Source organism: Vigna unguiculata, chromosome 8 (assembly GCF_004118075.2).
Source record: "Vigna unguiculata cultivar IT97K-499-35 chromosome 8, ASM411807v1, whole genome shotgun sequence".
Classification (NCBI taxonomy): Eukaryota; Viridiplantae; Streptophyta; class Magnoliopsida; order Fabales; family Fabaceae; genus Vigna; species Vigna unguiculata.
Window position 1 is genome coordinate 29,705,459 of NC_040286.1, and position 12,447 is coordinate 29,717,905.

The window sequence follows — 12,447 nt, forward strand, 5'->3', positions numbered from 1 at the left end:
TTAATTCTTTTATTATTGGTTGATTTAATTTAGTACTTTAATTATTTAAAAAAGTTCAATTTGATATTTTTTGTTAAGTTAGAATTAACTCTAGATAGGACACAAATCAAGTTGTAGAATTTTTTTTATTTTTTATTTTTTTAAATTATAATCTGTCACATGTTAGGTTATTTTTATATCACGTGGCAGTTTACCGTCATGACACGTGAGAGTGGTAATAGTTGTTTTCAATTTAGTCATTTTAAATTTTTTAACAATTCTGCTACAATAATTTTATTTTTATTTTATAAAAGGAGAATTATTAATTGTTTATTAAATTGTATTGATTTTGATTGTATATATTTATGTATATTAGCATGTATTGATTTGATTTAATGTAAAGTTTAGAATTCCAGAGGGATAGATGAATTGCACCGGGAATGGTTTATGATTTTATTTTATTTAATAAAAAAAAATATAATTCCTGATTTGGTATCCTAATCTTTTGGTTTAGTTTAATTTAGTTTTCTTATTATTGATTGATTCAGTTTAGTAACTCAATTATTTAAAAGGGTTCAATTTGGTACTTTCCGTTAAGTTGGAGTTAATCTCGTGTCCGGATAGAATACATGTTAAGTCATGAAATTTTTTAATTTTTTAATTTTAAAAAAATTATAATCAACCAGATGTCAATTTACTGTCATGTTACATGACAATTCACCGTCACGTGAGAGTAATAATAGTTGTTTTCAATTTAGTCCTCTATTTAAATTTTTGGTTCAATTTAGTGTCCCTATTTTTTAAAATGATCAAATTTTGTTCTCTCCAATTTAAGACCAAATTAGTAAATTAACTTAATTACAACTTATATCTACATGATACAATAATTTTTTTTTTAATATATACATCAAATCATTTCACCTAAATACTCAAATAATTTAATTTTTTTATATTTTTACCTTTGTAACTTTTTACACTTGAAATTTTTTATAGTTATAAAAAATAAAATAATTTGAATATTTATGTGTAGTGATTAGATGTATAAATTCAAAACAATTATTTTCACATGTATATATAAGTTAAAATTAAACTTATATACTAATTTGGTCTCAAATTGTAAAGGAGGAGATTGGATCATTTTAAAGAATTGAGGTACTGAATTAAATAAAAAATTAAAATAGATGACTAAATTGAAAACAATTATTACCAGTGCCATGTGGCATAACGATAACTTAACACATGATAATTTATAATTAAAAAAACATTAAAAATTATATGATTTGACACGTGTCTTATACGGACACGATATTATCTCCAACTTAATATAGAATACCAAATTGAATCATTTTTAAAATTGAGATACTAAATTGAACCAACCAATAATATGAGATACTAAATTGAACCAACCAATAATAAGAGGATCAAATTGAACAAAACCAAAAAATTAGGTGACCAAATAATTATTTATACAAAAAAAATTATAATCATGAAACCTCTTTCGCAAGTTGGTTTTTTATGTTGGGTTTGTCCATCAATTTACTATTTAAGATAATACTTTCAGTGAGGATTTTTAAGTCTATCATCAGTCGATATCTTGTGTGTATGGATAAATTTTTATTTTTATTATATTATTTTATATGAAAATTATAAAAGAAATTCTTTCAGGTTTAAAACATAGAAATGTAATTATGTTTTTCCGATTATAACTTTTTTACTAATTTTTTGATTGCAATATTTTATTTTGTTTTGGATTCAATATTCACTTCATAAATTGTAAATGAATAGATAAAAAAAACTAACATATAAAAATACAATGTGTTTATATATAGATATGATTAAATATTTTTTTTCTAGAAAAAAAATTGTTGTTAAAAAGGAAATGAAATTATTATAATCAGATGATGGTCTATTAATAAAATTTAACTTAGTATACAAATAGGAAAGATTCGATTAAATAGAAAATTTTGTAGATAGCTATAAATAAAAATAAAAATAAAAATTAAGTCTACAAACATAATTTTTTCGACGTCCGCAGTTTACCAATTTATATTTTCATCAAATAACAAAAATATTTTTATTTACTAAATGTCATATTATTTGGTTAAAAATATATAAAAAAATAGTCTACAAAAAAGTAAACATTTTTCTGTATAATAAGGATGTTGATAAAAAAAAGTAGGTAAATTGAGTATTTTTAAAGAAGGAAAATACAAATTTTAAAATAAATAACGGAATCGAAAAGTAAGAAAACTTGCTATTTGTAACATGTATCACAAAAGTAATAAAAAAATTGTCTCAAAGACAAAAACCGGCACATATTTGGGCCTATTGGGGTGTCTAAAGGATTTCGGGCCTGATCCAACAGTGGGCTCATTTTCATGTGAGAAGCCCAGGACTGAACTACTACAAAACCCTACTTCTTCTCATTTTACATAGTTGTCAGCCTCTCGGAGAAAACCCTAATTCGCAGTCGCAGAGCCAAATCTGAGGTTTGTTGTCTCATTCCATTTTCATTCTTCGTTCTTCCATTGTTGATTCTTCCATAAACGTGACTTTGTTTTTCAACTTTTAGTCTCATGTGTGATTTTGCTTTGAAAAGGACAGAGATGGGTGAAGAAGCGAAGACAATTGTTCCAGAGTCCGTTCTGAAGAAGCGTAAGAGAGAAGAGGAGTGGGCTTTGGCAAAGAAACAGGCGCTCGAAGCTGCGAAGAAAAAGAGAGCCGAGAGCCGCAAACTCATCTACAACAGAGCCAAACAGTATGCGAAGGAGTACGATCAGCAGGTACACTCAGCTAATCTTCTCTTGACTTTGATGCACTAATTTTGTCTGGATTATTGCGTTTTGGTTTTCGTTCTATCTTGGTTTTGAACATTTTGTGTCTTGCGGTCCTTTTTAACAGGAGAAGGATTTGATTCGGTTGAAGCGTGAGGCAAAACTCAAAGGTGGATTTTATGTGGATCCAGAGGCTAAGCTCTTGTTTATCATTCGCATTCGTGGGTGTGTATTTGTTTTTTGTTTATTTTATCTAGTATTTTAGAATGTTCATGTTGGTCTAATGTATGCAATTGCATTTTTTAAGTATCAATGCGATGGACCCCAAGTCAAGGAAGATTCTGCAGCTGTTGCGATTGAGACAGGTATTATTTGTGTATATGTAGTTACATAATGAATCTATATGTGTATGATGCTTTGTTGTTTTCCATGCCTTGCTGTGTTTCTAAAGTGAACTTAATACTAGTAGTAGGATATTTTAGCCCAGAGGTTTTGAGTATGTTTTCTTGGAGAAGTAAGTGATCGAGAGCAATTTCAAATTAGTAGTAGTTATGGAAATCCTGTAGTTTGTGAGATTTCTTGTGTTCCAATGGTTTTATGTTTTATCATTGGACTTTGGTAGTTCTATGATATTTTGCTTATTATTTAATATTGGATTATCATAAAATAACTTTCTTTTGAGGGCAAGAAGTTGTAAAGCTTTAGATCCTCGAGTGCCTTTTATGATTGTTTTTTGTGTTGGTGCAAATTTGTTGCTACATGAGTTATATGTATTATATGACATACATTAGTGCGTTCTCAATTAGTTATACCTCATATCTTTATTCTCAATATTATGTATGAAATTCTGTGATACTTATATTTAGCTTATTGTGGAACAGATATTCAATGGTGTATTTCTCAAGGTTAACAAAGCCACCGTGAACATGCTGCACAGAGTTGAACCTTATGTTACTTATGGGTATGCGGGTTACCTTTTTATACTTTGAATATTAAGATTGGTTTTGTCTACCAACTAAATAGACTTTTGCTCTTGTTGTAGATACCCAAATCTTAAGAGTGTGAAAGAACTTATTTACAAGAGAGGGTATGGAAAACTCAACAAGCAGAGGACTGCTCTAACTGACAACGCCATCATTGAGCAGGTGTGTTGGTGTTAATTTACAATTTCGTCATTACTAATTTGTTTTAATCAATTAATTTCTGCTGACTTGTTTTGTTGACAGGCACTGGGCAAATACGGAATCATCTCAACTGAGGATCTTATCCACGAGATCATAACTGTTGGACCTCACTTTAAGGAGGCTAACAACTTCCTGTGGCCATTTAAGCTGAAGGCTCCTTTGGGTGGTTTGAAAAAGAAGAGAAACCACTATGTTGAAGGAGGTGATGCTGGAAACCGGGAGAATTACATCAATGAGCTAATCAGGAGAATGAATTGAGCTGTGGCACTGTTCAATCTTCACTAGTTGAATCATTGTTTTCTTGTTGGCTTAGATCAAGACAATTTTCGTATCTGAAATTTTGAGAATAGCACATTTTATGACTTTGGAAAATCTTTTTATAAGTTTGAATGTTTTTCGTTTTAAGTATGCTTGGTATTTTTAATTCTAAATATTCCTATTCATATGCACATGCGTACTTGAGATTTCTGTTCTGCTCTATCTATGATAGGCCGTGTTTGAATTTGAGATAGTAAGTTGAGCTCCTCATTCTTAGTTTTCTTAGTAGGTCTATTCACGTAACTCGATTAAACCGTGTTTGAATTTGAGATAGTAAGTTGAGTTCCTCATTCTTAGTTTTCTTAGTAGGTCTATTCACGTAACTCGACGTTAATTTGGATTTAACGTAACAAAACTATATTTAGTATTTTAACAGTTTTTTTTACTTGATTTTTTAGTTTTTATGTACTCTAAATATTCCGGTGTTTTGCGTTATATATTGTATTTTATATAAAATTATTTTTCATAGGACTTTATTTAATGTGTGAAGTTTTGAATGACAACTCCTTAGTATTTTTTTTCTTATTTTATTTACAGCGGATTAGAAATTTAATTAAAATATACTAACGCTTATTATAGCCTGGTGTTTGGGTGAAATAAGAGCTAATTATCCTTACATTTTCCCCATGATGTTGTAGCTAGTGTCAAAGGGGTGAAATCTAGCTACATGTCGAAATTGCAGCGACGAATGTATTATTATTTTATCTAAAATCTCTTGTCACTAAGACAAGATATGTGAAATGTCTAATTTTAAGGCAAAGATCAAGAAACGTGAAATGTCTAATTTTAAGGCAAAAATCAAGAAACTCTCACTATTTTTAAACAACTTTTTGGAATTAGATTGTCTTTTCACATTTTTTACGGATATAAAAACTCTTGAAAAAGTTATATTCGATTGTCACCTACCTTATAGGAGAAATTCGTAGTCTATGAAAATGTTGTAGACAAATTCGTAGTCTATGAAAATGTTGTAGACTTTGTAGTAAATTGCTTACTAATATTTTGATATTTTATGGTTAATATTGAAGTTACTAATTGATATTTTGAAGACTTCTTTTATCATGTTAGGTTTTGTTATGATGCCTAGTCGATGAAGGCATCTCAAATCAGTGTATTATATTAAGCATCTTGGTATCCTAAGATGATGTTTGATCTGATCACGCTAGTTTGCTAGTTGGCTTTATTTGTTGGTCTTCTGGTGACTTGAAGAATGGCCGTCTGATTTGACTAGCAATAGCTTTATTGTCCAAATTTGCAAATTCTGTTTTATTCTTTCTAAAGTTATTATTTTTGTAAATTCTAGGGTTTTAGGGACATTATTTTCGTATAGATAGTAAGTGCCATTTCGACTAAGATTAATCGAAGGTTTAAAAACACTGGTTCACCTTAAGTTGGACCTATAGATTATTCAGAAACTTATTTGATCGGATTAGCCCAAATAAAGGAGCACTTTCTTTTTTCATTGTTATCGTGTCGGTCTTGTAATAATTCAGTCTTATGGTGAACTACCTTACTAATAATTTCTCATAACCAAGAGATACATCGAAGTTCAGTTTGGCCCCCAACATGTGCTACCGAGATGGCAGTTGTATCCTATTCTTTTGTATTTATCCTAAGCAAGCAAACTACTCTCACCAGGCCAGCCAAGTGTCAAGCTGCCAGAAAGATCATCACAATACCTCGATGTAGTAATAGGAACACTCATGGTTTGTCTGTCTAAGGCAAAGGCTATGCTACCATTCAAATGAAATTTCATGCAACCAACTTTCTCCACCATCATTCTTACTACATTCTTAATTATTAACTAAAGACTCACCATATTATAACACTAATTGATTAAACAGTGGCATATATAATATTATGATATTGACATTAATTGATTAAACACTCGCCATATTATAACACAAAATAAATTTCAACTAATAATAAAGGGTCAAAAATAATATATTAAAGAATGCGTTAATAACATACCTCAATTACTTTTTACTAAGAACTATGAAACTTGCTGCGAGTGACAGAAACCGCGGAACACAAAAATGTTACCGTTTCTACTTACTCATTGAACACTAATGTATATTACATGCCTTGTGGTCTTTCAGATTCGAGGTTGCTTACTTGTGCACTAATGTATCAAGAGTTCTCCAACTTGAGGCATGTAACTCAGCAACATCCTTCAGAACTATTTGATAGAGCCAAATCAATTTTTCATAAATACTTTTTGATGATATAAATGAATAAGAATAGGGTGTCGAATTTATTGAATCTCTGTTGGAGGATTGTGGGCCTCGATATCAACATGCCGAATACCCGGCACAAGATTCTGGATCTCCTTCTCTAACCTATCTACTTCACTTCCTAAAGCTGTAACTACTTCCTCACCTGTCACATCTTACAACTGTAAGCATGCAATTACTTCATCAGTAAGACTATAAATATCAAGTTTACTGGTGCATACCATAATCTGACATAATATTCATCAGGGCAGTGTCATCCTTCTTCTTTGCAGCTTCACGAAACTGTCAATAAACTTGGCTGTTATGAAACTCATATATCTAAAGATTATAAACCACACAATGACAGGGAAACCGCACGATAGAACTATTGTTGAATGATTCAGAAAGCTGCAAGGGGGAGGTAACCTATACTAGTCATGCCCAAAGAGCCAGAACACATAATTGTTTTAAATGTGAACTAATGCCCTAGGATAGTTTTCTTTTCATGTAGGGTAAGAGCAAAAACATTCTTGTTTTGCTAGCATGTAATACAAAGCAGCAGAACACAGCAGTATATTCTCAGAGGTTTTATATGATCATTATAAAAGCATATCTACCTGTCTTGCCCACTCTCCACGTCCAGTCCGTTTAAGATAATTTTGCACCACCATCTCTCCGTTAAAATCTGTTTTAACAAGAATGATCAGATTAACATCATCATTCTTAATTATTAATATTAACTGAATTGACATGCTTATGATTTGAATTCATTATATAGAAATCTCCAATTTCAAGTCTGTTTGTTTGTGCTATTAATTTAAAAAGTAATATTTTTTCTAATTATAAATAGATAAATACTTGATTAAATTAGTTTTGGAAGTAAAGAAAAAAAATATCCTCAAAGGCAGTTTTAATGCCTTCGTCATAAATTATAAAGAGTAGCTTTCGAAAAAAGCTACACCATAAAAGCTTTTTTCCCCATCAAAGTGTAATCTTACCCTGCAGTTTTGACTTATAGATAGCAACAATAGAAACATTGAGAGCACATAAATAGCAGGATATATATGTTGAATCCGAGAAGGCTGAGATGAAATGGAGTAGAATAGAACATAATGGAATGAAAAATCCATTGCATTGTTGGGACTTCTGATATCTTACGATGGAATGAAACAAAATTTCCATTGCATCTCATTCTTCCCAAATTAAGAAGAAAAAGGAAGGTAAACAATGGGATAAAGTCCAAACTAATTTCTATTGTATTCCAATGTCATTTTACCAACCCAAACAAAGGACCATAATGCCACTATATTTCATTTCCCTCCTCTCCATCAACCCAAACATACATGTCAATAGCTGTCGAGTCGAGACCATGCATGGTAAATTTTCTTTGAAAAGTTAAATAAATATAATAAATTATTTTAACATATCATTCAATTAAAAAAGTGCCTTTTCATTTTACAAAAAAACACAAAGAGGCCATATTTTAAACATAGGATTTTTAGAATTATATCCCACAATTATTTTTTGATGCAAGAAATCACAACCTAAAACACAAAAAATAGCAACAAAGTTGAGAAAGGTAACCTATTTCTGCTTTAAATCTGAAGAATCCAGGTCCAATAACTTCACTTTTGCAATCATAGAGGGAATCCACAACCTGATGCACAAAAGTTAACTTAGTCAAATGAATGATATAAAGTTATTATGTGATTCCAGTAGAAACTAGGAAAAATCTTGTACCGGGTCATTTTTCAAGAAATGAAGTACTTTCTCCATATCATGGTCATCCATAGCTCTACCAATCAAAGCATGTCGGTTTCTCTGGATAAGAAATATGGCTACCTGCATGGTTAATGCAGCATGGAATTAAAATAAAACAGATACCACTCCTAATGCCTGTGGAATTTTTGCTGATTTCTGAGCCCTTTTTACCATTCCAAGTAAGTTGCCAACTACAATGGAACCTATGGGATCATAAATGGCATTTCCAGTAACATTAACTGCAACCAATGATGCCCCAGCAATTAAAAGGCCAGTGACTGCAGCACCATCCTGCATATTTTGCCACCATATATGAGAATGATAAACCAGACAAATTTTAAATTTTTTAATAGAGGGGTTTTAAGAGAGAAATATGCAACTCCTTTCAGGAATACAAGATTTAAGTCGCTCTTCCCAGTTTCTTTTTCTGATGCAAAAAGACAACAAAGATAGATACTCTTTAACATGACCCTTGGGTTGAATAAAAGTTGAAGTTCCATTTAATAAATAAAAACATACCAAGTTTCAAAATAGCTGTTTCTGAGCACAAATGCAGCCAAATATGTAAGGAAAAAAGCAATGCAATCTATCCAGAATCTTATTTCTAAAAGTGAGCCCCCTCCCCCCTTAAAACAAGATCCATCAGCCATTCTTGTTTAAACCAAATACACCTGAACATGCTTGGGAACTAAATATGAGTAAGTACAACATGTTATCACCTCTGTCATAACAGCTACCGATGTAGGATCATGGCCACGCCAAATATAGTCTCTTAATTTCATTCCTTCTGAGGCTGCACCTTTCTTAACAGCTTGTATGGCGACAACAAGTGAAGCACCTAACAAAAAATGCCCATTGAAAAAGGAAAGGACAGAAATAGACAAAGGAGAATAGTGCACCCAGATTGAATTGCAGACAGCATACCTTCAATGACAAATGAACCACATATAACCAAAGCTGCATATTGCATATTCTCAGGGGGCTGAAAAAGAAAGTCACAAAAGTCAATAACTTAAATAAGAGATAATTCACAGAAGAATAAAACAAGCAAACTGACTAGTACGTATAATGAAAGTTGAATTTTCTATTTTAAATATCCAATTTGGCTAAATACCTGTGCAATCCACAAGTTCTGAACTCCATTAACAACTGTGGCACCGGAACCAAGACAAAATATCCCGACAGCAGATATTAAGGACCAAACAAATCTTTCCTTGGAATAGCCATAACTACAGAAATAGAAGAGACAAACATCCATTTAACACACCGATAAAAATCCAAATCAAAGCCCATGAAATACAAATGAATGGCACAGTAAACTATCATATTTTCAGTCTAGCTAGATTTTGCACCATTAGTGATTGAAGGATTGTTCGCAGAAACCATATTAAACTGCTAACCAATAACCACAAACTCATATTTCATCAATTACATGCACAATAGTTCCTGAATCATAGAGCATGTATGTGAAGACAATGCATACTCAATATCAGAAATAATCTCCATATTGAGTACAAAACAAACAAATAAATAAGGAGGCAGTGGCGACAAATATAATCAACAGTATTTAACTCACGGATGAATAGCATCCGGTGCACGTCTTGAGCTACTCAGACCATAAGCAAGTAGCGCCTACAAAATAAGTTATTAAGAACACATCAGATTGTCGTTTTTTTAAGCATCACACACACTCCAATGTGAAACTCCCTTGGCCATGTTTCAATACGTTTCTCCATATGAAGAAAAAAAAAAACTGAACAAGTTTTTCTCGTAATCATCCATAGACTAATAAGCAAAAATGATGTTTATAACAAAAACCATACCTGGTTTGCAAAATCGGCAACTGAGTGGACGACTTCAGCTAACATAACATGACTAGAGGAAGCTAACCATACTCCAAACTTGAGTGAAAAAACAAGAAAGTTACACCACAATGCAGTTTTAACAGCTCGCTGACTGCAGTAACACAACGAACAGAATCAAGTGCGGCCAAATTAGGGAAGCATTACCGTGACAAACTAAATGAAATTAAAAACAATTAAATAAACCAAAGGAACCTGTGGCGATCGTTGAATTCGATCTTCTGAGCTGCTTTAGCTCTGGTGAAGAAACCTAGAAAAGCAGAAAAACGTGAACGAACGAAATAATTCATATAAGATAAGATAACGAAACTATGAAAAGTACAATGACAAGAGAAGTAAACATACTGCGATGACAGGGAAAGCGATGATCATTGAAGGCGAGAAGAACAAACTGTTTTGGTTTCGAAGGATGCGGAAATGAAGGAACGACAGGCGGCGGATGGTGGTCCGGTTTCGCGAATACGACGGAGAGGGAACGGTAGGCGGCGGCGTGGTAGTGGCAGCGGCGGAAGCGGGAGCGAAGGAGATTGTAGGATGTTCGCATTAATTCACAATGATTGATGGAACCCAGCGCAGTGGCAGTGAACGATGATCGAATTTCGAAACTAATTATGGCAAAATGAAAATGAAAATGAAACGAAACTAGGGCTTTAAGCTACTGTATCATTATCTAGTGTTGTTGCGTGTGAATGAGAAGTGAATTAGCACAATGAAGTGAAGGAGAAGAAGAAGGAACAAAAATGTTCTTGCGCCAATTATTTATAGCTCTTCTTCTTCTCTCCGTTTTCAACTACTGCAACTCTGAAACGAACACACCATCACACCCAAATCAGTGTTTTCTTCATAACAAGTTTTTTGGGGAAAGGTTTTTCAGTTCGGGTAAAGAGTAACTTTAATTCTGAAAAATATACAGCATTATCATTTAGGTTATTAGAATTAAAAAAACTATGTAATTTTTCTATGCTTAAATTTAGTTACTTACTATTACTATTTTAGTTTTAACCTTTTCTTTTTACATGACATTTTCATATCTACTCAATTTGAATTAATTTTATTTTAAATTGATTTTTTTAGTACGAGAAATTAAACTTAATAACTTTTATTTTTTAATTGAATAAAATGCAATAAGTAATAGTTAAACAGTAATAAAACAAATAATTGAAATATTAAATAATTATTAAAAAATAAAAATATTAGCATTGATAAAATTTTATGGTTATGTGCATAAATAACATTAATTGATATTGCTTTTTATTGAAGTTCATTACAATTATTTTACGTCGGATTAAGTAATTTTAGGACATTGATTCCAATAAAATATGTTTAATTAATAATTCGAATCAAGTGATTAATATTTCTAAATAAAGTAAATTGAATCTTTAATTGACGTTTTAGAAAAATATTTATCAGTTTACGAATTAATATAAAAGTAACAGCTAAAAATGAGAACGATAAATTCCGAAGACAAGGATAACAGTAGTCTTATCATGGAAAATGAGATTTTGACAAAAAAATGTTTTGACAAATTTGACAAACTTTTTATAAATAGGATTAAAATAATTTTATTTTAATTTTTTAATAAAAAATCATAATAAAAATAGTAATTTTTTTATCATATTTAATAGTTAGTCAAATTTTGTTACAAAAAAAGTTGTTAATGTGTTATTTTTCTCTTATCATAACATAAAAAAATTTGTAATAGGAGAATTATGTAAGGCCCATTAAAGTTTGGCTAGACATTTCTGTCCTAAAGTTAAGGGTTGTCCTCTTGTGTTTGGGCCTAGGGCTGACCCAATTGATAAAACTCTCTTCAGGTTGTCCTAACTCGCACTTCCGACTCTTGCAGAAAACTCAGCAGTCGTCACCTCTCCTTTCCGCACCAAACGCTCTGCTAGGGTTCGTCCTAAGGTTCACTTGAGCTAACTTCAAATCCAGTTCCTACTCCACGTAAGTCACTCCTCAGCTCATGCTTCTTATTTTCATGGTCTGTGTTCACTGTTACCGTTAGGGTTTGATAATAACCCGCCCCTTCCCTCTGTTTTACTGTTCGTTCCAGCCTGCTGACCATCCTAGGAACAGTTTTGCTTTCTGTGTGCGGGTCGAAGCGTTCCGCTAGCTTGATTTCCAGGTACGGGAAGTTAGGATTTCGAGTTTTGTTGCTTGTGGCTTGGTCTTGAGCTTGCTGATTGTGTGTATGGATAAATTACTGTTTTGGTGCGTGTGGTGCTTGATTTTTGCTTTGTTGAATTGGAAAAAACGCATATGTTGCAAGTGAATCAGGGCGAGGACTGTTAATCTCGCCCAGGCGAGTCGGACTCGCCTAAACGAGTCTGACGAAGGCTCTCCCACACCAGTT

The 12,447-nt window shown here is 32.1% G+C and overlaps 2 protein-coding genes across 3 annotated transcripts; one reads left to right on the plus strand and one right to left on the minus strand.

The window, feature by feature from the left end:
* Nucleotides 1-2,364: 2,364 nt before the first annotated feature.
* Nucleotides 2,365-4,386, plus strand: LOC114195289 (60S ribosomal protein L7-4). 2 transcript variants are annotated; one of them, XM_028085708.1, is made up of 7 exons: nucleotides 2,365-2,468; nucleotides 2,584-2,762; nucleotides 2,881-2,978; nucleotides 3,061-3,118; nucleotides 3,635-3,714; nucleotides 3,796-3,898; nucleotides 3,980-4,386. In XM_028085708.1, the coding sequence occupies exons 2-7, from the start codon at nucleotides 2,586-2,588 to the stop codon at nucleotides 4,193-4,195; spliced, it is 732 nt and encodes a 243-aa protein (XP_027941509.1). In that variant the 5' UTR covers nucleotides 2,365-2,468; nucleotides 2,584-2,585; the 3' UTR covers nucleotides 4,196-4,386. The 2 variants fall into 2 exon arrangements, with proteins under 2 accessions (XP_027941509.1, XP_027941508.1); XM_028085707.1 differs by having other exon boundaries at nucleotides 2,366-2,468; nucleotides 2,579-2,762.
* Nucleotides 4,387-6,168: 1,782 nt separating this feature from the next.
* Nucleotides 6,169-10,968, minus strand: LOC114193081 (metal tolerance protein C4). Its single transcript, XM_028082777.1, has 13 exons — nucleotides 10,437-10,968; nucleotides 10,287-10,341; nucleotides 10,053-10,185; nucleotides 9,806-9,861; nucleotides 9,344-9,458; nucleotides 9,154-9,211; nucleotides 8,949-9,067; nucleotides 8,401-8,520; nucleotides 8,209-8,310; nucleotides 8,053-8,125; nucleotides 7,086-7,153; nucleotides 6,711-6,771; nucleotides 6,169-6,634 (listed from the first exon to the last, which is right to left on the minus strand). Exons 1-13 carry the CDS (start codon nucleotides 10,633-10,635, stop codon nucleotides 6,510-6,512), a joined length of 1,284 nt encoding a protein of 427 aa, XP_027938578.1. The 5' UTR covers nucleotides 10,636-10,968; the 3' UTR covers nucleotides 6,169-6,509.
* Between the last annotated feature and the right edge of the window lie 1,479 nt (nucleotides 10,969-12,447).

Coding starts and splice junctions, on each gene's coding strand:
- LOC114195289 (XM_028085708.1), top strand. CDS start 2,586: ATGGGTGAAGAAGCGAAGACAATTGTTCCAGAGTCCGTTCTGAAGAAG. Junction 2,763..2,880: donor CGAAGGAGTACGATCAGCAG/GTACACTCAGCT, acceptor CCTTTTTAACAG/GAGAAGGATTTGATTCGGTT. Junction 2,979..3,060: donor TTTATCATTCGCATTCGTGG/GTGTGTATTTGT, acceptor GCATTTTTTAAG/TATCAATGCGATGGACCCCA.
- LOC114193081 (XM_028082777.1), bottom strand. CDS start 10,635: ATGCGAACATCCTACAATCTCCTTCGCTCCCGCTTCCGCCGCTGCCAC. Junction 10,342..10,436: donor TCGCTTTCCCTGTCATCGCA/GTATGTTTACTT, acceptor CTGCTTTTCTAG/GTTTCTTCACCAGAGCTAAA. Junction 9,212..9,343: donor AGAACTTGTGGATTGCACAG/GTATTTAGCCAA, acceptor TTTCTTTTTCAG/CCCCCTGAGAATATGCAATA.